At 41.8% G+C, this 23,306-nt stretch overlaps 1 protein-coding gene across 2 annotated transcripts in view; it reads left to right on the top strand.

The window, feature by feature from the left end:
- Window positions 1-23,306, top strand: part of mylk5 (myosin, light chain kinase 5) — a 46,087-nt gene that overhangs the window by 20,399 nt on the left and 2,382 nt on the right. Inside the window, exons 2-17 of one of the 2 annotated variants that reach the window (XM_034219746.1) lie at window positions 6,029-6,189; window positions 8,122-8,271; window positions 9,073-9,225; window positions 9,441-9,623; window positions 10,025-10,060; window positions 11,003-11,130; window positions 17,036-17,189; window positions 17,277-17,588; window positions 17,681-17,783; window positions 18,095-18,298; window positions 18,407-18,624; window positions 18,986-19,109; window positions 20,235-20,387; window positions 20,969-21,095; window positions 21,174-21,261; window positions 21,389-21,529. In XM_034219746.1, coding sequence (XP_034075637.1) covers window positions 6,054-6,189; window positions 8,122-8,271; window positions 9,073-9,225; window positions 9,441-9,623; window positions 10,025-10,060; window positions 11,003-11,130; window positions 17,036-17,189; window positions 17,277-17,588; window positions 17,681-17,783; window positions 18,095-18,298; window positions 18,407-18,624; window positions 18,986-19,109; window positions 20,235-20,387; window positions 20,969-21,095; window positions 21,174-21,261; window positions 21,389-21,529 — 2,410 coding nt within the window. In that variant the 5' untranslated portion in view covers window positions 6,029-6,053. The remainder of the gene's footprint in view (window positions 1-6,028; window positions 6,190-8,121; window positions 8,272-9,072; window positions 9,226-9,440; window positions 9,624-10,024; window positions 10,061-11,002; window positions 11,131-17,035; window positions 17,190-17,276; window positions 17,589-17,680; window positions 17,784-18,094; window positions 18,299-18,406; window positions 18,625-18,985; window positions 19,110-20,234; window positions 20,388-20,968; window positions 21,096-21,173; window positions 21,262-21,388; window positions 21,530-23,306) is intronic. The other variant, XM_034219747.1, reaches the window with a different exon arrangement.

The raw sequence follows: 23,306 nt of genomic DNA, 5'->3' as shown, positions 1-23,306 counted from the left end.
GCAGGTGAGACTTCCTTAATCTGTGTTCTACAGACGTAGTGTACTTCCCTTGGGAGGTTTGAAGACTGGAGACTTGGTACCACTTGCTTCACGGATACCTGGTGACTTACTCCAATCATATCTCAAATGTCGAGACAGGGATTGCCAAAGCCGACAACACTCCAGCCCAAATCTGTTCTCTGTGCAAAGGGCTGGTTTCCTTCACCAGGCACCACTTCTCTTGGGACGAGAGCTTGGGAACAGTTGTAGCCGATAAGCAGGCCAACATCACAGCTTTGCTGAGGAGCGATCTCATCTGCGAGGTGTTCAAGATGAGGCCATGCTTTCGCAGTCTCTGGTGTGGGAATATGTTCTCCGTTTGCTGGGATGAATTCTCTTGAGTAGGTTACTGGCAGAGGTATTATCCTGTCCGAGTAGATTCCTCTCACTTGGAGACCAGTTAGCTTCCTGCATGACACGACTGTTTTCTTGAAGCCATTGTGGAGAGCTTTAGCTGCACTGTTTCATTATTTGTGTGAAGAGCCTTTGCCGTTTCTTCAAGGATAAAGCTTGTGTCACTCTGTGTATCGAGGAGTGCATACACAAGTATTTCCCTATGTGGCTCACTTGTGGCTGACACCCACACTGGAACGATTGTGGATGTATGGGGGACCTTAACATTCTGGAAGACTGTATTGGATGTTGCCTCATGTGGTGTGCTTGCCGCTTTACCTTGTGGACGTTCCATTGTGCTTTCTCTTGCACCATCATGGTTTGTTGACATTCTTTCTTCTCTGGTGCGATTGTCGTGGAGACAAGTTGGATGTCCCTTTTCGCATGTTTCGCACATCTTTCTGTTTTTACATTCCTTTGAGCGATGGCCAGATTTTAAACAGCCAAAGCACAACTTATTTTCTTGAACAAACTTGACTCGCTCAGAGATTGTCTCATTCCTGAATTTGTAACATTTGTGCAGACCGTGTCCTGTCTTCTCACAGAAAAGACCGTTTGTGGCGTCTGCTGTTTCATTTGTCTCTGTAGTCAATACGTTTGATACAGGACTTCTGTTCGTTAAAATCTTGCCTTTTTTGCTTTCTCTTGATTTTAGAGCATGGAGAGATGTTATTGGGTTGCAAGCTATTTTGGCTTCACGTGTGATACATTTAACAAACTGGCTGAAGGTTGGGAACGCGTGATTTTGTTCTTCCATTTCTGTGACCTTTCTGTTCCAACTTGAGGTCAACCAGTCTGGAAGTTTAGCAAGCATCTTTTGGTTTTCGTTGCAGTCGTTAAGTACCTCAAGTCCTTTGATCTGTGACATGGCAGCCTCACAGCTGCGAAGGAAGTCAGAGAGCTCTTGAAGTTCTACACTGTCTTTGGAACTTATCTTGGGCCATGCATCAAGCTTATCTCTGTAGGCCTTAGCAATGAGGAAAGGATTACCGTACCTCTCTTCTAGGATGGTCCACGCGGAATGATAGGCTGACTCTGTGCCTAGCAGGAAGTAGCTCTCTATGGCCTTCTTGGCAGGTCCACCCACATACTTTCTTAGATAGTATATCTTTTCTTCAGCTGGGATGTTTTTCCTGTCAACGAGTGTACGAAAGGAGACCTTCCAGAACCATAGGTTCAGGTACAGGTAGACGACTTGCACTGATGGACTCTGCAAGAGCTCTGATAAGAGCTGAAGTACTGTCTTCTTGTTTTTGTTGTGTTGCAGCTTGAGGTGGTGAGTGGTTTTGCAGTTCACTGCTTTTATGCTTGAGTTTTTCTTTCACAACCAGAGGAACATGTTGATGGAGCAGCTCGCTAATTTCTTCGTCTGAGCATGCATTCTGTTCATATACTTGATGTCTCGCCTTTGCATCTTTTAGCTTATTTACTGTTTCTAATCGCTCTAGTTGTCTGCGCTTGGCTTGTAACTCTCTTTGCCTCTCAGCATTTTCTGCCTCCTGTTTGGCTGTTAACTGAGCAGCTTCAGCAATCTGTTTGGCTCTTAACTGAGCAGCTTCAGCCTCCAGTATACCAAGTTCTTCGATCTGTTGTTCCTGTTCTAGCATTACTTCTAAAGTCGCTTCATTTGCAGCAATTTCAGCAGCGGCTTCTTGTCTTTTGATAGAAGAGAGGAATGAACTTCTTGATGTGGCTCTCGAGTTGCTACGATAATGAGTCGAGGACCTGGTGCCATGAGAGCCATTACTTCTCTTAACAGAGGCAACAGATTTGCATACAGACTGTCTGGTTTTTACCAATTTCTTCTTCCTCATGACTTTTGTCCTTTCTTGTGTCCATTCGTTCTCTTGCAGTCTCAATGGTTGTCTTTGTAACGGCTTCACAGGTGTCTTCTCTGCGACGTGTTTCATGGTCGGGAATGTCAATGAGCCTCAACTCCTCATAAGCAATATTCACATCATTGGAGGTCTTCCTTACCTTAGTGATGTATTCATGCAGCAGATCATTAGAGCATTGACCACTTAGCGCTTGTTTGGCTTCCTTTGTGATATCTTTCCACCTTTTGTAGCTCACACTGAAACGGTGTACAAGCCTTGTTACTTGCTCATCATGCAGTTCTTGGCCCTTTTCCGTTAACTTCCGGACTCTTTGGCTCCTTTGTGGCTCTTGTGTGACTCATTTTTAGATCTTCAGTTGCCTGTGGTTGCTCATTTTCTACTACACTCACTTCATCACTCTTAGTGTAAGACTCAACATCTGACATTTTACTTGTTTACTTAAGTTTGTTTTTAACTCTAATATTTAATTATCTTTAAAGCTAAGTAGTTAGCCAATTTAGATATTAGCTTTGAGTTATCTTAAGCTTATACGCAGCTATTGAGTCTTATTTAAATGAAAATTACAAGTGATAATGATATCAGCAAACAACAAAAAACTTGGTACATTTCTTTAACACTTATTACTTGAAAGATATTGTCCTTTAAATGTACTGTGTTACTTAGTCTGCAAATACTTACTGCAGATATCTTAATACACAAATCAATATTAACAACCTTTAACTTCCATTAGAAAGGTAAGTAAATCATATTAACACAGAGTATATGAACGATGCAAATGTCCCATTTTCTTTGTATGGCACTTTAAAGTCTCTTTGTTGCACCTACATTTACACTAAAACACCTGGACCTTCCAGAAATAGTTGGATCTTGTGCTGCTGTGTAGATGGCTGCTACAGATGCACACGCTGCGACGGAGATGTCCCGTGCCGTCCATGGATCGCTGCCGTCTGGCGCCGTTATACTCGTCTACTCATGCGGAGCAGTCGAGTTCTCACTGTAGCTCCCTCCAGTAAATGACACGAGGCTGAGGTCTTGATTAAATACGGGGTTTATTCTTGTGGGACCTATTCCAACCCGTGATAACTGGGTTGTAAGACAACAAATATATAAAAGGTAAACAATAAATAAATATGTAATATATGCATATGTCATCACAGTTAATGCCGCCAATTATACAATAAACGGCGCACATATCCCACACAGCAAGTAGCACAAGCTAACAATAGCATGTAGCACAAGCTAGCGCATAGCATATATACATACACAAACCTGCAGCTCAACAGCACACAATTACACAAACAACCAGCACGAAAACGTACCTCGTAGGCTGCTAGTCACCTAGAGGGGCTGATAACTTTAGTTTATATGCATTTTCCCTTGGTTTCCTTAGTTTTCCTTTAACGTCCTGCGTTGCTCTGCCGTTGCAACTATCCAGTGCGTCGATTAAACAGGTGTATCATAAAACACAGCAGATTAGTTCCGCCTCTAATAATGTTGCACATAAAAGGTAGGAACCAAAAATACAACGTGGAAACAAATGAACAACAGAAAGTGAAGACAGTTACACCCATCACTGGATTATCCGTAAATCATACAAACAAAACGAAAACGTTGATTTATCTGTTTTCCCGTTTTGGTTTAAAAACTGAATAACGTCGGTTTTTTGGTTTTCCGTTTTTCCGAAAAACCAAAAAACGACACCGGTTCTTTTTTAAACGTTGTTAATATGTTTTGGATGCATATTGTTCTAGTATTTGTTCAGGCTGTTACATACAATTAGCCTCTGTTGCTACCTGCTGGTGAGTAAATATTAAAATCAGTTAAAATTGACAACTGGTCCGCGATTTTTTTTAATGTATCTGCCGGTCCTTGGCACAATAAAGGTTGGGAACCCCTGATTTAGAGCTTTGAGTCAGACCTCATGAGGTAATGTGTCAATCATAATGTGCAGCTATGTGCAGAAGAGATTGAAGGCCCATCTACTAATGACCATGTACCCTTGTGAGCTGTGAACCCTAATTTCATTTGATATCATGCTTTGTATACTGGTGGGTGTCTAGTGCACTCATCCTTGGTTGAGATTGATATTGAGAGTGGATGACATTGTTGATGATGTTGGAAATTGTTGATGATATTGGTGATGTTGTTAATGATGTCAGGAATTATGTCTTGAATGTTGTTGTATTATTGTTGTATTGTTTTAAGTGTCGGACCCCAGAAAGAGTAGCTTTTGTCAAGAGCAAAAGCTAATGGGGATCCTTAATAAACATAAACATAAACATAAGCTCATGGTTATTTGCTTTGGTACTGTGACAATCTTCTCATAATAACGAAACAATTATTAGCTTCACCTGCAGGGTCCATTATCACCAAAGCTAACAGATTGTAGTCCTTAATTGAATCACTCACACAAACGGTGTGTGTAAGGTGCCATGCATAATCTGACAGATATGACAGATTTTGAATAACTTTGCAAGGTGGAGCCTGTGGCTATGGGGGTAGTTAATAAGGTGTGTATGAAAAAGGTTATAGTTTTTTTTTTATCAGCAGTTTTAGGATAGTTTCGTAATCAGTTGAGTAACTCTAATTTTTTATAGTACAAAATTAGTGAAATCAAAACAATGATGTGCGGATTAAACTTGAAAGAATGTGATATGAAGAAGAAGTTGCTATAGGCTACTTTCAGCACTTTGAATATAACTTCTGCTATATTTAAAAAGCTAGGAATTCCACACATTTTGCCAAAATCTACTTCCAAAACTGAATGTATAAAAATCATCATCCTGACAATGGTGACTCTGTGTGTTCAGCCTTTTTGTAAATGTTTGATTTGGGAATTCCTCCCTGACAGAAACTAAAACAAGCCCCTCACAGTGCTTTTCTCTGTGATCACTGATGTGGAATTCAGGGGTCTGGGACAGGAGTGGAACGAGATGTTATAATCACCTCAGAGGGCTTCTGCTGTGTTCACTGAGGTTGATATGTCCTCCCATCCCATAATGTATAAGGCAGATTGTGTGATCTGTAGGGTCTAAACAGCAAGTGTTCATCATGAGAACAACAGCAGGCCCCCTCTTGAGACATCCCTGGTTTCCATAGGAGCAGGTGGATCTGTTCAAGTGACGCTGTTACCGTGGTAATAGCCCCCTTGTGTGTGCTGGGATATACCTCAGCTGAATAGGATTTACAAGCCTGTCGTTCACAATCACATGTTTAACAATCCACAGGCGTGAGATGAACCTTTGCAACGCCGGCGTCACTGACATCACAAAGTTCAGTGGCAGCATTGATAAGTGAGAGGGCAAACTGGGAAATCAATAAACAGCAGCGCATTCGACAAACAGCACACAATACGACCTTTGGCTGGGCGGGTAGATAAGTCCTCCCCCCTTTCCTCCCACTCTCCCTCTTTTCTGCCTTTCCTTGTTTATGTGCCATGTGTGTCTATTAGCCTTGGTAATAAAGACAGGCGTTTGAGCAGTGGGTGTGAGATTTGGCATTAGAGTAACTTTGACAGATAAGCCTGTTGTGCGTAAAAAAAAAAAGGCCAAAGCAAAGAGAAAGATTTGTGATGTAGGTGGAGTTTGTGTAGATAAGGGGAGGGTGAGAAAAGAGGTTAACATGTGCAGAGAAGTGTGAGGGAGTGTTGGTTATACAGAAGAGAGAGACAGAGCGAGCTGCAGAGGCAGTGACAGAGAAGGGAAGTGTGATAATCAGCTTGGGAAATGACTGTGTGAACTATTTGTTTTTCCACTCAGAGGCCTGGGGTGTTCTTGAACAGAAATGAATGGTGATGGCAGCAAACAGCGATATGTGTCAACCTTCAGGATGCACATCAAGCAGCCCAGTGCATCGCCTACATCAGGGAATGGGCCGGGAACTATTGACAGCAGGATCGCAGACACATGTCCTGACACTGGTGAGGGCTGCGTGACAGAGAGAGGAGATTAATACGTTCAGGGTGTGTGTTTGTGTTGGAAAGAGCTCAATTGCTAGGAATTATGTTTTAAATATCATATTTGATTATATACAAGTCTGAACATGGTGATGACTCCTGATAAAAGTAAAGTGCACTATAAAAACACCCTTGCTTTTATTTTCTCCTGGTGTTATGTTTGTTGTTTTTCTAAGCCAATATTAAGGGTTGTGTTGAAATGGCCAAATATTTGACTTGATTGCTTTGCATGTCCACACTGAATATCAAATATTTTAAGTATAACTGGGTGTTATTTGCAATGACAATATAAAGCGAAAGTAGTTATCGTGCAGTAAAATAGTTACTGTCATGGTCGTACAATAATTATGATGGGTTTGGCTTAATATTGCTGCTGCATCATTGTGTGTAAACTAAACTAAAAGCTGTTTTCAGCTTTGTGACAATGTATTTTCAGCAGATTCAAGAGCCTTTTAAACAATTTATTTGGATTAAAAAGCAGATCAGATCTCTTACCAAACACTTCTCCCTTCAGTTTATCACAGACATTTCACATCTGGAGATACTTGTTATTTACTGCACAGGATGGGGCAACTAAGAATAGCCACTAAGGTTGTCAGGCAAGCATAGTGGTGTAGAAAGTACAATATACCATCTGAAATGTATTGGGGTAGAAATGCAAAGCTGCATACAATGAGTGATTGAAGTAAATACAAGTAACTCGAAAGTACAGTACTCTTTTTTCAGTGTGAATCGTCATCGGGCAGATGTTATGACCCACATTTGTCTGGCAGATGACAATCTTGTACATTATATTTTACATGTTAAAACATCAGGAACCGATAAAAGCAGACTTGTTTCAGCATGGCCATTTTCAATGATATAAGAGCAGCCTGTAAGCCTTTAGTTCAGCTTATCGGTTATCACTGACCTGCCAGTGGAAGCTTTTAGGTCTGCTTAAGTCTTGTCAAAGGAAGGGTCAAAGAGTCATGATGTGACAAGGGTGTAAAAATCCTCCTCCTGTTTGTGTGCTGAGGTGCTACTCAAAGCACTTGATTGAATAGTGCCTGCCTCCAGCTTTATCTTGAATACTTGAGGATTGTAAACTCTGACTAAAGGTTGATTGTTAAAACATATATTTTGTTAAACCATAACTAGTTTACTGTGCATGGTATTTATAACCTCTTTTACACAATGTTTCAGAAAGTGACTTTACTACAGCTGTAGACCTCTTTAATAACAATGCATTTTACTGGTGATACCACTCAATGTCAGCCTGTGGTGCAGATGATGTGCTTTTGATGAATGAAGTGTCGCTACATCAGGGGGAGTGCAGATCCTTGGTGTACCCATCCCCCGTGTTTCAAGCAAGGATTAATCTCTGATATCATTACTGCATTAAAAAAACAAAGAAGAAACACAAAAGCAGATGTCTGATGTCAGTACTTTGGTATTTTTTGGGCAGTGGAGACTATAATTAATGTGAAAGAAAGAAGGAAGAACAAATTCAAATGTGTTTGTAAAAGTGTTGTAACAGCTTGGCTAGCTGAGAGGATAGAACATACACACCCATCACATCTGTAGCACTTCCAGCGGGTGTTACTTCTAATTTAAGAGTATGAGTGTGATGATAAAAGGTATGAATTAATGTAAAAACACACACTATAATAAAGTTTGTGGCCAAAATTGATGTCATAAATATATCATAAATAGCGAGTTAAAGAACTAAAATAAGACGATTCAAAACATGATTTATCTAAACCTATATGCAGTTCTGTGAAGAGCAACACACACTTATCAAGGGTTTTAAGACTTCACAGAACTGCATCGTCTACAAGGGGTTACAACTCTGTGTGTGTTGCTCTTGCTTTGTGCATCTGACCCCTCACTTTTTTCACCCCTCTACTCCACATTCAGGGTCTGTTAACCTTTCCGCTCGTAAACGCCTGGATCTGCCCGTCTTCATAGAGCCGCTGCAGGACTGCTGTGTGGACGAAGGAAATGACGTCACACTGCGGGGGGCTCTGACTGGAGGTCAGCCTATTCAAGTGTCATGGTTGCACAATGGTGAGTGAACAATTTAAACTGCTACATCTTGATTATCGATTGGGGTCAGATGTTGACCTAAAGTAGAAGGCCCTTATACAGTCAATAACTCATATTTTATATAACAGGTCGTTATCCTACCAGATAACCTCTTGAACTCTTTAGTTTTGCCTTAGATCAACTCCTTTTCCTATTTAGATGTACTGATTTTTGTTTGTGCTCATCCCAACACAACGAAGCTTATATAACAGACTATTGTACTGTATGTTTTCATGTCTGCACCTTTACACTAAATGTAAACTTTCTAGATGTATTTTTGACACATTTTCTACACCTTTTTACACTTCACTTAGCCCAAAATGTTTTGTCAATTTGGAGGGATATCTATCATAAATAAAACCTGCAAAGGTCTTTAAAGTCTAAAACGCTGAAACGCTGATGGTGGTCCTTTGCGTCCGTCCTTGCACACATTTTAGCTTGATAGGCTAAGGGCCAGGACATCTCTAAGCGGTTGACCAACCACAACTGAGCAAACCGGTAACCAATCAGAGCAGACTGGGCTCTGGTTTCATACAGAGGGTGAAAAGAGATGCTGCAGTATGAGAAAAATAAAGCACTTCTTGAACATTAAAACATGTAAACATGTCAAATTAGAGGCATACAATATAATTATGAAATCCCAAAAATGATCATAATAGGGCCCCTTTAAACCCTTCTGTCAATATCAGCCCTTCCTTCCTTCACATGCCTTGTCTTTTCCTCGTGAATTTCCCTAGCCAGAGAATGCAAGTGTTTCTAATTTGTTTCTCCTCCTATGGTCAGGTGAAGTGGCCCGTTTTGGAAAACCTTCCTTTAATGGCAGGGAGACGAGTTTTGTGGTGCGGGAGTGCTTGCCTGAAGATGCGGGTGCCTACACGTGCTTGGCAGAGAATAGTGCAGGGAAGACTTCCTGTTGTGCTGCTGTGTATGTCAGAGGTGAGGAGGGAGACACTGGGACACACTGGAGACTGCTAATGGACATTAAAACATAAGTCTACAATACAAATTTGAAGCCCATAAACTCTGCCTTTTGGAGGTTGCAATGCAAGATGTGGAATATTTATTCTGTTAGTTACTCTGGTCAAAATAGTTCGGAGTTTCATTGTGTTCTGCGTTTCCTTTTTCTCTTCCTCTACCAAAAACCAATCCAGACTTTGAAACTATCTGCGGGTCGCAGAGTCGTGTCTCAAATATCCAAACTTCTCCATCCAAGAGCATGGTGCCGAATGGAAGGTCACCACAGTCTCCCAAAGACGAGCAACAGAAGACCAGAGGATCTATTTGCTCTTCCACTGCAGGCTCTGATAAGCTCAGCCCGGTCTCCAGTCCAAGAGGTAAATCATTCATTTCCCAAATTGAACATACTGTACAATGCAGCTTCCTTCCTCTCTTACATGTTTTGATGCACCAAGACATGTAAGGCCTCTTTTCCATTGTTTTAACTTCTTCCGGACATCCATGATAGGTTTTCAAACAAGTAGGAAACGCATCATTTCCAGTCCTTGTGTAATTGGTTGTCAGGCTGTACGTCCGCCATGAAGGGATAATGTAGGACTTCCACAATAATGATATACACCCACTAAAAGTTCTCGGTCCCAAGTGAGCGCCATGTAGGGAAGTGGACAGTGCACAGTACAGTAAAAGTTGCTGAGTGTGTGAACAGATAGCAATAGAACAGCAGAGCCACACCTCCACCATATACTAAAACCTACCTGCGCTTCATCTGTCTCTGCAGAAGTCATCCCAAAGAAGAGAGCCAACTCAGCGACAGGTGAGAAGTCTTTTCCTCATTTACTTTCTCTGCCAGATGACTAAGCATCGGACTTTCCATCGTCCACCTACACTTCCATTTCTTAGTATTCAATACTATATTGTCTGATTTCTGCTTGTTCATGACAATTCAACTTTTTCATTAGAGCCTTTTCTGTGTGTGAGTTGCTTCTGATTCTGTTTTGGTTTCCCTGGAATTTGTTTGTTGTTGTTCAGCCTTTGTTTATAGAAATAATGTTGGCTAACTCTGATCTATTGTTATCCAATACACTGGAAACCTTTAACCTCAGGGTGTAGGCTGCAACAATAAAGGCTTGAAAAGAGAACACAGTAAGGTCTGAATGTTAGTTATGAGTGCATAGGATATGTCTGCTTTAAAAAAGGTGGTTTGATGGATTGGAACAATTGATAAAAATAGATAAACTGTAAAGCCTATCAGATGTCTCCAGTCAAATTGATGCCACAGTATTTGAATACTGACCGTTTGAGTGATGATGTTGACTCTATGCTCATATATGGAATTGTTCTAGTCTATTGTTAATATGTGGTTAGAAAAAAGAAAAAAATGTGTTTTGTGTGTTTGCTTGATATTTGTCTAATTAGTTATATATTGAAAACAACAAGTGGGACTCATAGGTGTCTTCTATCATGAACTAGTTTAACATTGTTGAACACGCTCCAAAACCCAGGTACTGTGTGGAAAATATCATCTGTGTTTTGTATTTGTTTCCAGTTGAGACACTGAGTTTGCTGTATAATAATAAGGGTTTCGAGGGAAGTAACACAACCCCAGTCCAATAGTACAAGACAAACCACATTCTCATTCTGTCTTTATCTCTCTCAGACACAGTACTGGATAGTTTCCTTTCAGTGTGACATTTAAGGCCTTCAGTCTAACCAAGGCTCCGAGTCAAAACGCTCACTTTGCTATTCTTCTTTGAAGGTCCAGCATTACGTTTTGAAAACCCTCCACAACACCTGGAGGTGAAGGTGGGACAAACTGCCAGGTTGACGTGTTCCTTCACTGGCAGTCCTCCTGTCGTGTCGTGTTGGATCAGAAAAAAGGATCAGGTATTTTCATTTATTTAGCAAGATCATATTTCATTATTATGTAAATGATCTAGAAATATTTCCTTATTTGGAACACTTAGTCTTTTACTTCCTTCAGAGACATTTTATTAACAGTGGATGTAAATATTTGTGTTTTTTTTAATTGTAAAAGTAAGGAAAAAGTTTGACTGTTTAATTGTATGTTTGGTCATGAAATGTAAGCAAATTATTTTGGTGGGATAGTACGGAGCCCCTATAGCAGGGGTGGCCAACCAGTCAGAGGTTAAGAGCCACATGTTTTCTATGTTACTGCAAAGAGCCACATCAAACACACAGTCACTGATATTGTTTCAGTTTTTAGTTTTCTGGAGACAAGATTTCAACCACGTCACTGATGCATTTTTGTGGCATTGGGATATTTTTTTTTAAAATCCTCTGGAGCAGAGAGAGGAGCTGTGGATTATTGTTATTGATTAATGCATCAGTGTTTCTTAGGGTCAAAAACACTAAACCCACAATTTAAGATGAAAGCGTTTAGTTTATTTAATAAAAGAGCACATGTTCAATGTGAAAAGTGACAGTAGTTATAGATTATTTGCAATTTGGTGCTATATATATATATATATATATATATTTTTTTTTAAATTATATATATATATATAACACCTTGAATTTCATGTGGGGCGCGGGGCTCCGTTGGCGGGGCGCAGCGCCCCTCCAAGACAATGGTAGGGGAAACACTGGATAGTGTTTAATCAACGATAGGTTCCCCCCCCCTCAAAGGTGATTGGTTCACTGCATTGCAGGTATTATTGTGATTGGCTCTTGGGCCACATCAAAATTAGACGCCTGTCATCCTCTCATACTGACACCTGACACCACACATACACACGTAGGGAGAGCCGGAGCGATTTTATCCGAGCCCAAACAACTTTGAGCGGCCAAATTACGTCAGAATGATCAGCATTCAATACTTAACAGACCTACTAAATATCAGGTTTAACTGTCAGGAGTAGTGTTGTCACGATACCAACATTTTGGTTTCGATACCAAGTCAAGAATTGCGATTCCGATTCTTTTTCTTAAAAAAAAGGGAAACAGTCTTAAATGTAATTGTGCTTTATTTCACACCAGAACCATAACCATAACACAAACTTTTAAACAATGAGAACAATAAATAAAATAAAGGACAATAATTCGTATTAAATCAAATTAATACATGTCTGACAGACAGGCCTCGTGGTGTCCGTGGCTTGCCCTCACTGTCGGAGATATAGCTAAAATACATCAAAATGTCGCTTCTGGCGTCTTTTTTGTCAACAAGCCGAGGCGCAGCAGCAGCTGCACTCCCACTTGCAGCCATGCTTCTCGTTTTCTCACATGCTCTGGCAGCTAGCGCGTGGCCGCGTGCACGAGAGAGGGGAGGGACTTAGAGCGTGCTTGAGAGGGAGGGACTACAGGCACGGCTGCAGTGCAGGGAGTGGAAGCAGAGCGCTGAACACACACGGCTCTTATTAAAACAGCGCTTTCTCACCGGAGTACTTTCCCCCGTCACTCTTAAAGTACCGATACTAATGAAACGGAGGAATCGTAACGTTTTTAACGGCAGGGTATACCTTTCAAGTATCGGTACACAGTGCAACACTAGTCAGGAGTCAGTGCCTCTCCCCCAAAACTCACACATACAATTCGATATGAACTGAAGAGCCGCATGAAACTAGGCAAAGAGCCGCATGCGGCTCGAGAGCCGCGGGTTGGCCACCCCTGCCCTATAGGGACAGAGATAGAGAGAGAGGAGAGAGAGAGTGAGAGAGAGAGAGAGAGAAGAGAGAGAGAGAGAGAATGATAGTGAGAGAGAGAGAGAATGATAGTGTGAGAGAGAGAAGAGAGAAGAGAGAGCTCTCTCTCTCGTCTCTCTCTCTCTCTTCTCTACCTCTCTCTCTCTCTTCTCTTCCCGACGTACTCTCTCTCTCTCTCTCTGCTCTCTCTCTCTCTCTCTCTAGAGAGACCGACACATACACACAGAGCGGAGCTGAGCAGAGCACAAACAGACACATATCATGCGCCTTGGTGACCCGACATCTCCTTCATTAAACTAATAATAGGGCGTAATAATCTGGCAGTTCGATGTGTGTAGAGGTGTGTGTGGTTAAAACGTAGCGGCCTGCGGTCGCTCTTTAGCTGTTCTAATGAAGGTAAACACAGTGAAGACGGTGTGTAAAAGGCACAGCTCTTTGCGCGGTGGAGCTGCACTTCTCAGAGGCTGAGTGACACGTCCCTCTGCCTCCTGGTGCTGCAGCCATTTCATGAAGTGAAGGAGGTTTTCCTTCTATAAAACAGCTGTGGGCAGCAGATACTGTGAGAGTCACGGACAGGAATTCATAGATCAAGGCAGACTGGTTTACAGACTGTCCTGTTTTGCAAATCCGGTGCTTAAACAAATAGCTCTACACCCCTGGGCGAAATGTCCTTAAAATTAAGTCCGAGTTCGAAATATATCTCAAATAATGTATGCACTGTCATTCGCACGAGATACTAACCCGTTATCCTGATTTATTAAATGTTTTCTCTTCTCTTTTATTTTTGTTCATGTCCCTTAGGGCAGGGGTCCCCAAACCCCGGGCCGCGGACCGGTACCGGTCCGTGGGTCATTTGGTACCGGGCCGCAGAGAAAAAATAAATAACTTCCGTTTTATTTATTATCTGAGTTTGAACAATGTTTTATTTTGAAAACTGACCGGATTCCCTCTGTTACATCCGTCTATGCCGCTAATCCGTTGCCGCTAAAAGGAAACCCACAAACTAGCAAAATGAGTAAAAAACAAACATCTTTGGAAAGTTTCTTTGCGAAGGGAAAAAGGCCCAGTGAGGAGACAGAAGAAGAGCCTACGACTTCCAAGAAAAAAAAAAGCTGCATTTAACAGACAATACCAGGAGTCCTACTTAAAATATGGATTTATCGCAACAGGTGATGCCCGCGCACCAAGCCCGCTCTGCATAATATGCGGCAACCGGCTCTCTAATGAGGCAATGAAGCCTTCAAAACTGCTTCGCCACTTGGAGACCAAGCACCCTGCATTAAAAGACAAGCCTTCGGAGTATTTTGAAAGAAAAAAGCATGAACAAGAAGGACAGAAGCAATTCCTGAGGGCCGCCACATCAACAAATGCGAGTGTACTGAGAGCATCATACTTGGTGGCTCACCGTATTGCTAAGGCTAAGAAGCCATTCACCATTGGTGAATAATTGATCCTGCCCGCCACTAAAGACATTTGCCGTGAACTTCTAGGAGAGGCTGCGGTTAAAAAGATAGCACAGGTGCCTCTTTCGGCTAGCACCGTCACTCGGCGCATTGAGAAAATAGCAGAGGACATTGAGACACAATTGTTGGAGAGGATTAATACATCACCGTGGTACGCACTCCAGGTTGACGAGTCTACAGATATTGACAACAAGGCAATACTACTTGTTTATGTGCGATATCTTTATCAGGAGGATGTGCATGAGGATATGTTATGTGCTCTATCGTTGCCAACCAAAACCACAGCCGCAGAACTATTCAAGTCGCTGGATGATTATATATCAGGAAAACTGAAATGGTCCTTTTGTGTCGGCATATGCACAGACGGAGCTGCTGCCATGACCGGACGGCTGTCTGGTTTAACTACTAGGATTAAGGAGGTCGCACCTGAATGTGAGTCTACGCATTGTGTCATTCACAGGGAATTGCTGGCTAGCCGAAAAATGCCACCGGAACTTAACAGCGTATTGAATGATGTCGTTAAAGTTATTAACCACATCAAAGCACACGCCCTTAACTCGCGCCTGTTCGAGCAGCTTTGTGAGGAGATGGACGCGGAGCACAGACGCCTTCTCTTATACACAGAAATAAGATGGTTATCCCAAGGGAGATCGCTGGCCAGAGTGTTTGAATTACGAGAGCCGCTGCAGAGATTTCTCTCAGAAAAGAAGTCACCGCTGGCAGCACATTTCAGTGACAAGGAATGGGTCGCAAAACTCGCTTACTTGTGCGACATATTCAACCTGCTCAATGAACTCAATCTGTCACTTCAGGGGAAAATGACAACTGTCTTCAAGTTGGCAGATAAAGTAGCTGCATTTAAAGCCAAACTGGATTTGTGGGGACGGCGCGTGAACAGAGGTATATTTGACATGTTTCAAACATTCGCGGGGATTTTGGAAGAGACTGAGCCCGAGCTTTCATTCTCCCAGATGGTGCATGATCACCTGTCTTTGCTTTTAAAAGAGTTCGAGCGCTACTTCCCAACCACAAAAGACCCACGAACTGCCAAGGAATGGATCCGCGACCCATTTGTCAACAAACCAGGTGAATCAAGCATGTCTATGCAAGAAGAAGATCAACTGCTGGAGATCGCAAATGACGGCGGCCTTAAAAGTATGTTCGAGACAACAACTCTGCCGGTGTTCTGGATTAAAGTCACGGCAGAATACCCTGAGATCGCCACAACAGCACTGAAAACCCTGTTGCCATTTCCGACATCCTATTTGTGTGAAGCGGGATTTTCTGCAGTGACAGCAACCAAAACAAAATTACGGAGTAGACTGGACATAAGCAACACACTTCGGGTGTCCTTGTCTCCCATTACCCCCAGATGGGACCGTCTCGTTGCAGAGAAACAAGCTCAGGGCTCCCACTGATTTAGCGTTATGGTGAGCTGTATTTTTCATGCACTTTATATTTGTTTTTGTGTTGTATGTTATTTTGAAGGCATGTTTAAACGTTACCATAGCGACCAGAGAGTGTTAGGGGACAGAGAGGATGTTACTCATGTTATGTTGTTGGTGCGATGTTCCGAGGTCGCTGATAATAAAGTTGCATACGAGTACACAGTGGATTCACGTTTAAAATTATATTTATGAAAATACCAGTTTTTATGCCGGTTGTATCATTTTATTTTGTGTATTTATCCGCCACACCTTAAAGGCCGGTCCGTGAAAATATTGTCTGACATTAAAACGGTCCGTGGCGCAAAAAAGGTTGGGGACCGCTGCCTTAGGGGCTCCGTAGGATAGAGGAAGGAGGGTTTATTGTCTTAGAGATAAGTAGATATAAAATATAAGTATAATGTGTTTCAATGTTTTGAAAAATGTGTGGGATTTTGAAAGCATACATTCCTCTTTAAATGAAATTACCTTTACAAAGGTATTTAATGTATCAACTGATGGTTGTGAAGGACCAGGGTACGCACAAATCAGGTATGCAGGTTGAGGTGCAAAAATAAGGATTTGATTTACCCAATATATGTACAGTTTTAAGATGGGTAATAAAATCAATTAGGTTTAAACAAAAAAGGTGTAGATATAAACAGACACAATCTAGCATTTAACGCATAAACAAAACGTCACAAAAATGGGTGACATCCTGTGTGCTCTTCTGCCCAAGAGCAACTCACATACCCCCCCTCATCTCCACACTGCAGGAATGTATAGCACTACTGGCCAGTCCATTGTTGCGTGCAGGGAGGGGGAAGAGGCTCTAAAAAGGGGTGGCTTAAATGGAGTGGCCTCTTTAAACACCCCTCAGGGTTTGAGAGGAATGGCGTAGTCCAATTAGCTGACACATAAAGGCAGGTGTTTTCCATCAGCTCAGTCTTTTGCCAGGAGCAAGGTGAGCTGCAACACAGAGACAATAGGATTACACACAACACAATTAACAATAGATATTTTAAACAAGATTGCATGCACTCAATCTAGCAAAAATAAAGCAGTTTCAAATCAATGTGTATGTCTGATGTAAACAAAAGCATAACCTTTAGGATGTGTGTTCGTTTGTGAGGCTTGTAGCCCTCACATGTATTGTGACTGTTTTATTCTGCAAACTATTGGATATTTTCAAAAGAATAATTTGTATTGGCTTGAATAATAATTTTAAAAAACTCTGCAGATAGTGGATGGTCCAGAGCTGTGGTCAGAAAACACAGATCAGAGCAGCACACTGGTCATAGCAGAGGCTAACCCGCAGCACTCAGGCCGCTACACTGTTGTAGTGAAGGATCGCAAGAGCTCTGCACAACACACGGTTGCTCTTTCTGTCATAGGTAAGGCAACACACACTATGCAATGTCAGTACAAAGTGATATAAGTTTGCATTTACCTGACCCTTCATTTTACCGTCATCCAACCAGAGCCCCCCCAGCCTCCGGCCTCCTGTCCCGTGATCTCCCTCGTCTCTCCCAGCAGCCTCGTGCTCTCCTGGTCCGGCCCCTGCTACGACGGAGGCAGTGCTGTCCTAGGTTATGTGGTTGAAGTGAAGAACCAGGGACGTGTTGATCCTGGGGATTGGGCCGAGCTCACCGCCCAGTGTAAGAGTACCTCATACAAAGTGTGCTCAGGTCTGCTGCCTCAACAGGAGTACTGCTTCAGAGTGAGGGCCTACAACGCAGTGGGAGTCAGTGAGCCAGGACCAGTGTCACCAGTAGTTAGGATGGAGCAGAATGGTGAGGCAACGTGTGTTACTCATACCACAAAATCTAGAGCCCAATTATTGAGGCTTTTATTACAGCTGTTGTGCCTTTGTCTGTGTATTTAGATAAACCACAAGAAGAAGAAACCCCTCAAGCGTTCTCCTGTGTCACTGTTGACTCTTCACACAAAGTCACAGATCACTACAGTTTGCAGGAGAAACTGGGAATGTGAGTATCCGTCAGGCTCAAACATGTTTTATCCAATTAGCTTGAACACAAACATTTCTTTGGTAGCTGGTGACCTCGTGGATTTGGGGAAATCAGCCAAGTACAACAGAGCGATGATTAAAATGCATGCAGAAACATGATTCTATCTATAAACAACAACATTGATTTCAATGGTGAGAAATGTTGGGCGTTTTTCTCCTTTGACAGATTAAGGAATGCAACAATAACAGATCTCAGATGAAGTATTGTTTAACATTCACCTTTTGATTTATGGTCTCAGAGATAACAAAATAAACGTGTTTCTTCATTAGGGGAAAGTTCGGCCTGGTGTTCAAGTTAACCCACAAGGAAACGGGACGTGTGTGTGCAGGGAAGTTCTACAAAGGTCGACGTGCCAAGGAGAGGGAGGCTGCTCGTAAGGAGATAGAGCTGATGAACTTCCTCCACCACCCCCAACTGGTGCAGTGTCTCGCAGCATACGACCACAAGCCTGAAATGGTCATGGTCATGGAGTTGTGAGTATCATCGTGAGAGTCGATCGTTGTTGGAAACCTGCAAATTCTTGTTGCATACAAAGAAAATGAAGTATAACAATACTGTGGCTGTTGTTTGTGTGTCTGCAGTATCGCAGGCGGGGAACTGTTTGAACGCATTGTGGACGACAGTTTTGTGCACACTGAGCTTGCTAGTGTGCGCTACATGCAGCAGATCCTGGAGGGGATTGCCTTCATGCATCAGCAGAACATTGTCCATCTGGACATGAAACCTGAAAACATTGTGTGTGTTGACACCACTGGCACCTCCGTGAAGATCATTGACTTCGGATTAGCCTGCAAGATTGGTATGTGAATGTCTGTCCAAAATGTCATCACTTTTTTGGCCATCGTCAAATTGTCATAATATGCACATTAGGTCTTTGAACACTAAATCATAATCCTTGAATCCAAGTGGATATATCATTTGAAGAAATTCCTTCCATGCATTCCTGAGTTATCATGTTTACGATAAGGGATGGAATGAGGTCAAAGTGACCTTTGACCACCAAAATGTAATCTACACCCTTAAATGTTTAAAATGTAAATAAATTCCCTGAAGGCTTTTCAGAGGTATTGCATTCACAAGAATGGTACGGACAGTCAGGATAGTTGTCAAACATAATGCCGCCGGTGTGGAGGCATAATTATGTGATTTATGTTCAACAGAAGGGGACACACCACTGAAGGTGATGCATGGGACTCCAGAGTTTGTGGCACCTGAAGTGATCAACTATGAGCCTGTGTGTTTGTTCACTGACATGTGGAGCATAGGAGTCATCTGCTACATATTGTGAGTCCCACTGCCCCTCCCATGGCTCTTTCTACATTTAGTTTGACATTTCGGAAACTCACCTTAGGTGCAGAGTTGGATTTTGTTACCTTTGCACAGGGAAAAACTAGCTCTTTCAAGTCTTTGTGCTAAGCTAACCTGTTGCTGAGAGTGGCTTCATTAACGGTATGGACACAAGACTGGTCATAAGAACCCGGACCCATTTCTACTTTTGGGGAAATTAAGGGGAACATAATTTAGACTAAATAGACCACCAATAACACATTTCTGACAAGAAACCCCCCCCTAGTGTCAAATATCTGAAAAGTGACATATATGTCAAATTGGGCTTTAATGGTAAAGTAACTGTTATTTATAACTTAATTAAGGAGGAAGATTTTTTGGTTTAAATTAGTTTGAACATTCTTTGAATTGAAGAATAAAGAATATATTAACTCAATATAATTGAATCAGCTAAATTAACTGAGCAGATCATAATATTTCTAATTGTACATATATGTCCCTCCGGGTTTACTGTGAATGTTTAGGGTTAAAGTCCCGATGTGACATCAGTGTCACAGCGATGTTTGTTTCATATCAATTTGATGAAGAAATGTTTCCAAAACAGGTTAAATGTAATAAAGGACATGTTATGTGAGCATTTTAATTCTTAAATGGCTTGAATTTTACCTTTAGCAACAAAAAACAAGCTAGTTCTGGCACATGGACATCTTGGACAAGTTGTCATGGGAACACAAAATCACATGTCCTGGACCATGACCCACCAAACTGTTCAGTGCGTGTCGCTTAGGGACTTCATGAGATAAAATAAAGGCTAAAGCTGTCTAAGGAACTTTCTAGAACATGTAAAGGTCATGTGACACCTGTGTAACGGTGGGTCCTTATGAGTTAATTAAACTACTCATCCATCTCTTAGCAAAAAAACAAATAATTGGTATAATCTGAATAATAAAAAGGCCCTTAATCAACAAACTTCTGATAACAACTTAATAGAACATATTCGACTGATAGGACTGGGCTGATGTTTGTCATGATGAGGCTGCAGCTTTTTGAATGACTTATAATGCCACCTAGTGGATTTAGGTTGAAACCGTGAGTATAATGTTTTTTCTCTCTGCTCCTCAGACTCAGTGGTGAGTCTCCATTCCAGGGTAACAACGATGTGGAGACCCTCTCCTTGGTCACAGCTGCCCAGTGGGAGTTTGATGAGGAGAGCTTTGATGAGATTACAGACGAGGCCAAACACTTCATCAGCTCGCTGCTCAGCAAGGACACCAGGTCAGACAGACACACACAATTGTTTTTTGATCATTTCTTTAATAATAAAATGTATTTAATTCTACAATAGAAATATTTGTATGGCTTTTTTTCTTAAATTACTTTTTCTCATATGAGCCAGAAATCTAGATGTCCTGGCTAGTTTTCTCTGTGTATGCTGCTCGGGGCGTATGTGCCATACAAGCGTACACAGCTCATGTTCGGAGGAACCTTAAAGAAAGGGATCAGTCATATTGTTAATGCCTTTTTCTGAATGTCTTTCATTTTTGTAAAGCACCTTGAATTGCCTTGTGTTGAAAGGTGCTATATAAATAAACTTGCCTTGCCTAGATACAGACGTCAAACTTTACAAAGGTATATTTATATGAAGGTTTTTGAAGAAGACCTAGATAAACATTCATAGCTTGATTTATATAACACTTGTTCCTCGTTCGTATTTTTAAACGTGCAGATTACGTTTTTTCTGATTTATGGAGTGATACAAAGAAATATTCAAAATTCCCTCTGTAAAAACGTTTGACCTTGAGGCTTTATAAACCTATAGTGTCTTCCCTTAACCATCTGTAACACTGTTTTCCCAGGCGGAGGATGACATGTGAGGAAGCACTCGCACACCCCTGGATGGCATTTGACTCTGGAGCTGTTGCCACCACCAAGAGCCTGTCCAAGGAGAAGATGAAGAGGTTTCTAGCCAAGCAGAAGTGGAAGGTCTTTAAGTACTTTTATGCTTACCTGTGAGTTTGAGGTGTTTTTGTTTTCTGATCCCGGACTTTTTTTGTTACATAGAAAGCAGGGAAGGCCTTGTTAGCCCTGAAGAGAATGGCTCTGCTGTCTAAAGGTGACGGCTCTGTCTCGCCTACCAGCCCTGGAGAAGGTAGGACAAATCACATTCTGATTTTATCTTATCAGGATCGTTTTATTTTCCTGGTTTAAAGTTGAAGGAAAACAATCCTGGGGTTTTCCACCACTTATTTACTTCCTTCTTCCTCCCTCTGTCCCAGATTTACCCCTGAGCCCAGAGGCGGAGCACGCCCTGCAGTCTCTGGAGCGCAAGATGCAGGTGCCACCCCAGTTCACCCAGAGCCTGGAGGACCTTACAGTAGTTCAGGGATCCTGTGCCCGTCTCTCCTGTCACCTCACAGGTACACACAACTTCAGTCAAGAGCTTAAAGCTCACCTTTTATGCTATATTTGAACAATATAATATAGGTCCAAATCTATACAAAACACGTCTCTGAAGTGTTTTGCGCAAAATACCAAACAGATTACCCATTGTAGCCATGCTTTATACCCCTCTAGTTCAGCCCTGTTACAAAAGCGCTGAATCTGGCCCTTTAACCAGTTAAACCCCACGGCCCCGCGGGCGGGGGCAAAACACAACATCTTGCAAGAAACAGCGTCTGAGGGCTTCTTAATATTTAACAAACTATGAATGTGTCATACCCACTTAACGGGAAGAAACTCAGCTATCAGACAATATTAACCGTTTTTATCTAAACAAAACAAAATGGTAATACCAAAAGCTCTGAATTAGACCTGAGCGAAAAAGTGCTAACGCACTTAGCACAGAACTCAAGGTAAAATACCCTTATTACTTATCGGATCTGCACAAAAAGATGTCGATTAGCAAGCTGAGATTCCACAGATTCCAGACATATAAGTATCATCACTGAGCGATCAGAACTCGCGGCCAAACGACAAGAAACAACAACAAATAAATGTGCTTTACGGAGCCAAAACGTCTTACCTTAGCTGTTGTTCTGATCAAAAGTTGTGTTCAATGGCATTCAAACGAGAAAAACGCTGCTGAAGTTAAATCCAGAGGTTAATCCATCATCATATTTATGGCAATAAACGTAGTTTTCTATAGAGTGTAACATAGCTTTCAGTTTGGGCAAACTGCGTGTGCATCACTCTCAATCCTCAATGGTAATGTTTAGATGGATTTAGGAACCCCCCCTCGATTCTATTGGCTCTCACGGTTCAAAAGAGGTGTCAATCACCAAAATCGACCAATGGGTTTGTTTGAGTCGGGAGGCCTGTTAATTTATGCCGGCAATTACTCAGACCTACTAATTAACCTAACAGAAGCTATTGAGTCTATGTAAGTTTACTGCCAGGCTCGGATCCACCTGGATCAGCTAGGTCTCACCTCTACTAACTCCTGAAGAACCAGGTTCAATTAACTGCTGTTTCAATTCAGACGACGCACTAAATCCGTATAAGCGATCCCGAAGGATTCTGGTATCAGTAATGAGGTGTGGCCCTGCCTGAGTGTGGCAGTGTGCAATCTTACCTTTAAGCAGGAGAGGAGAGCGCAGATTTATTTTAAGTTATCCCAATCCAAAAAGGTGGGATGATTTTGTTTGAAGAAAATGGTCCACACTTTTACAGGGTTTTTACCTTCTGTCGTTACAATGTGACAATCATACGAAATATATCATGCTGTGGTCCTTTTCTAATATAAAACCTCAATTCACAGTTTTACATTTCTTACATTACATTCTAACTTCAACTGGCCCACTTCAGTTGTGACATTTGAATTCTAACCTGAACTGGCTCACTTCAGTTGTGACATTACATTCTAACTTCAACTGGCCCACTTCAGTTCTGACATTTACATTCTAAATTCAACTGGCCCACCTCAGTTGTGACATTTCAATTCTAAATTCAACTGGTCCACCTCAGTTGTGACATTTCAATTCTAAATTCAACTGGCCCACTTCAGTTGTGACATTTCAATTCTAACTTCAACTGGCCCACCTCAGTTGTGACATTTAAATTCTAACTTCAACTGGCCCACCTCAGTTGTGACATTTCAATTCTAAATTCAACTGGCCCACCTCAGTTGTGACATTTCAATGCTAACTTCAACTGGCCCACTTCAGTTGTGACATTTAAATTCTAACTTCAACTGGC

The sequence above is a fragment of the Gymnodraco acuticeps genome, unplaced genomic scaffold (assembly GCF_902827175.1).
Source record: "Gymnodraco acuticeps unplaced genomic scaffold, fGymAcu1.1, whole genome shotgun sequence".
NCBI classification, from domain to species: Eukaryota; Metazoa; Chordata; class Actinopteri; order Perciformes; family Bathydraconidae; genus Gymnodraco; species Gymnodraco acuticeps.
The sequence above is the reverse complement of the archived record's forward strand: the minus strand, read 5'-3'. Positions and strand labels throughout refer to the sequence as shown.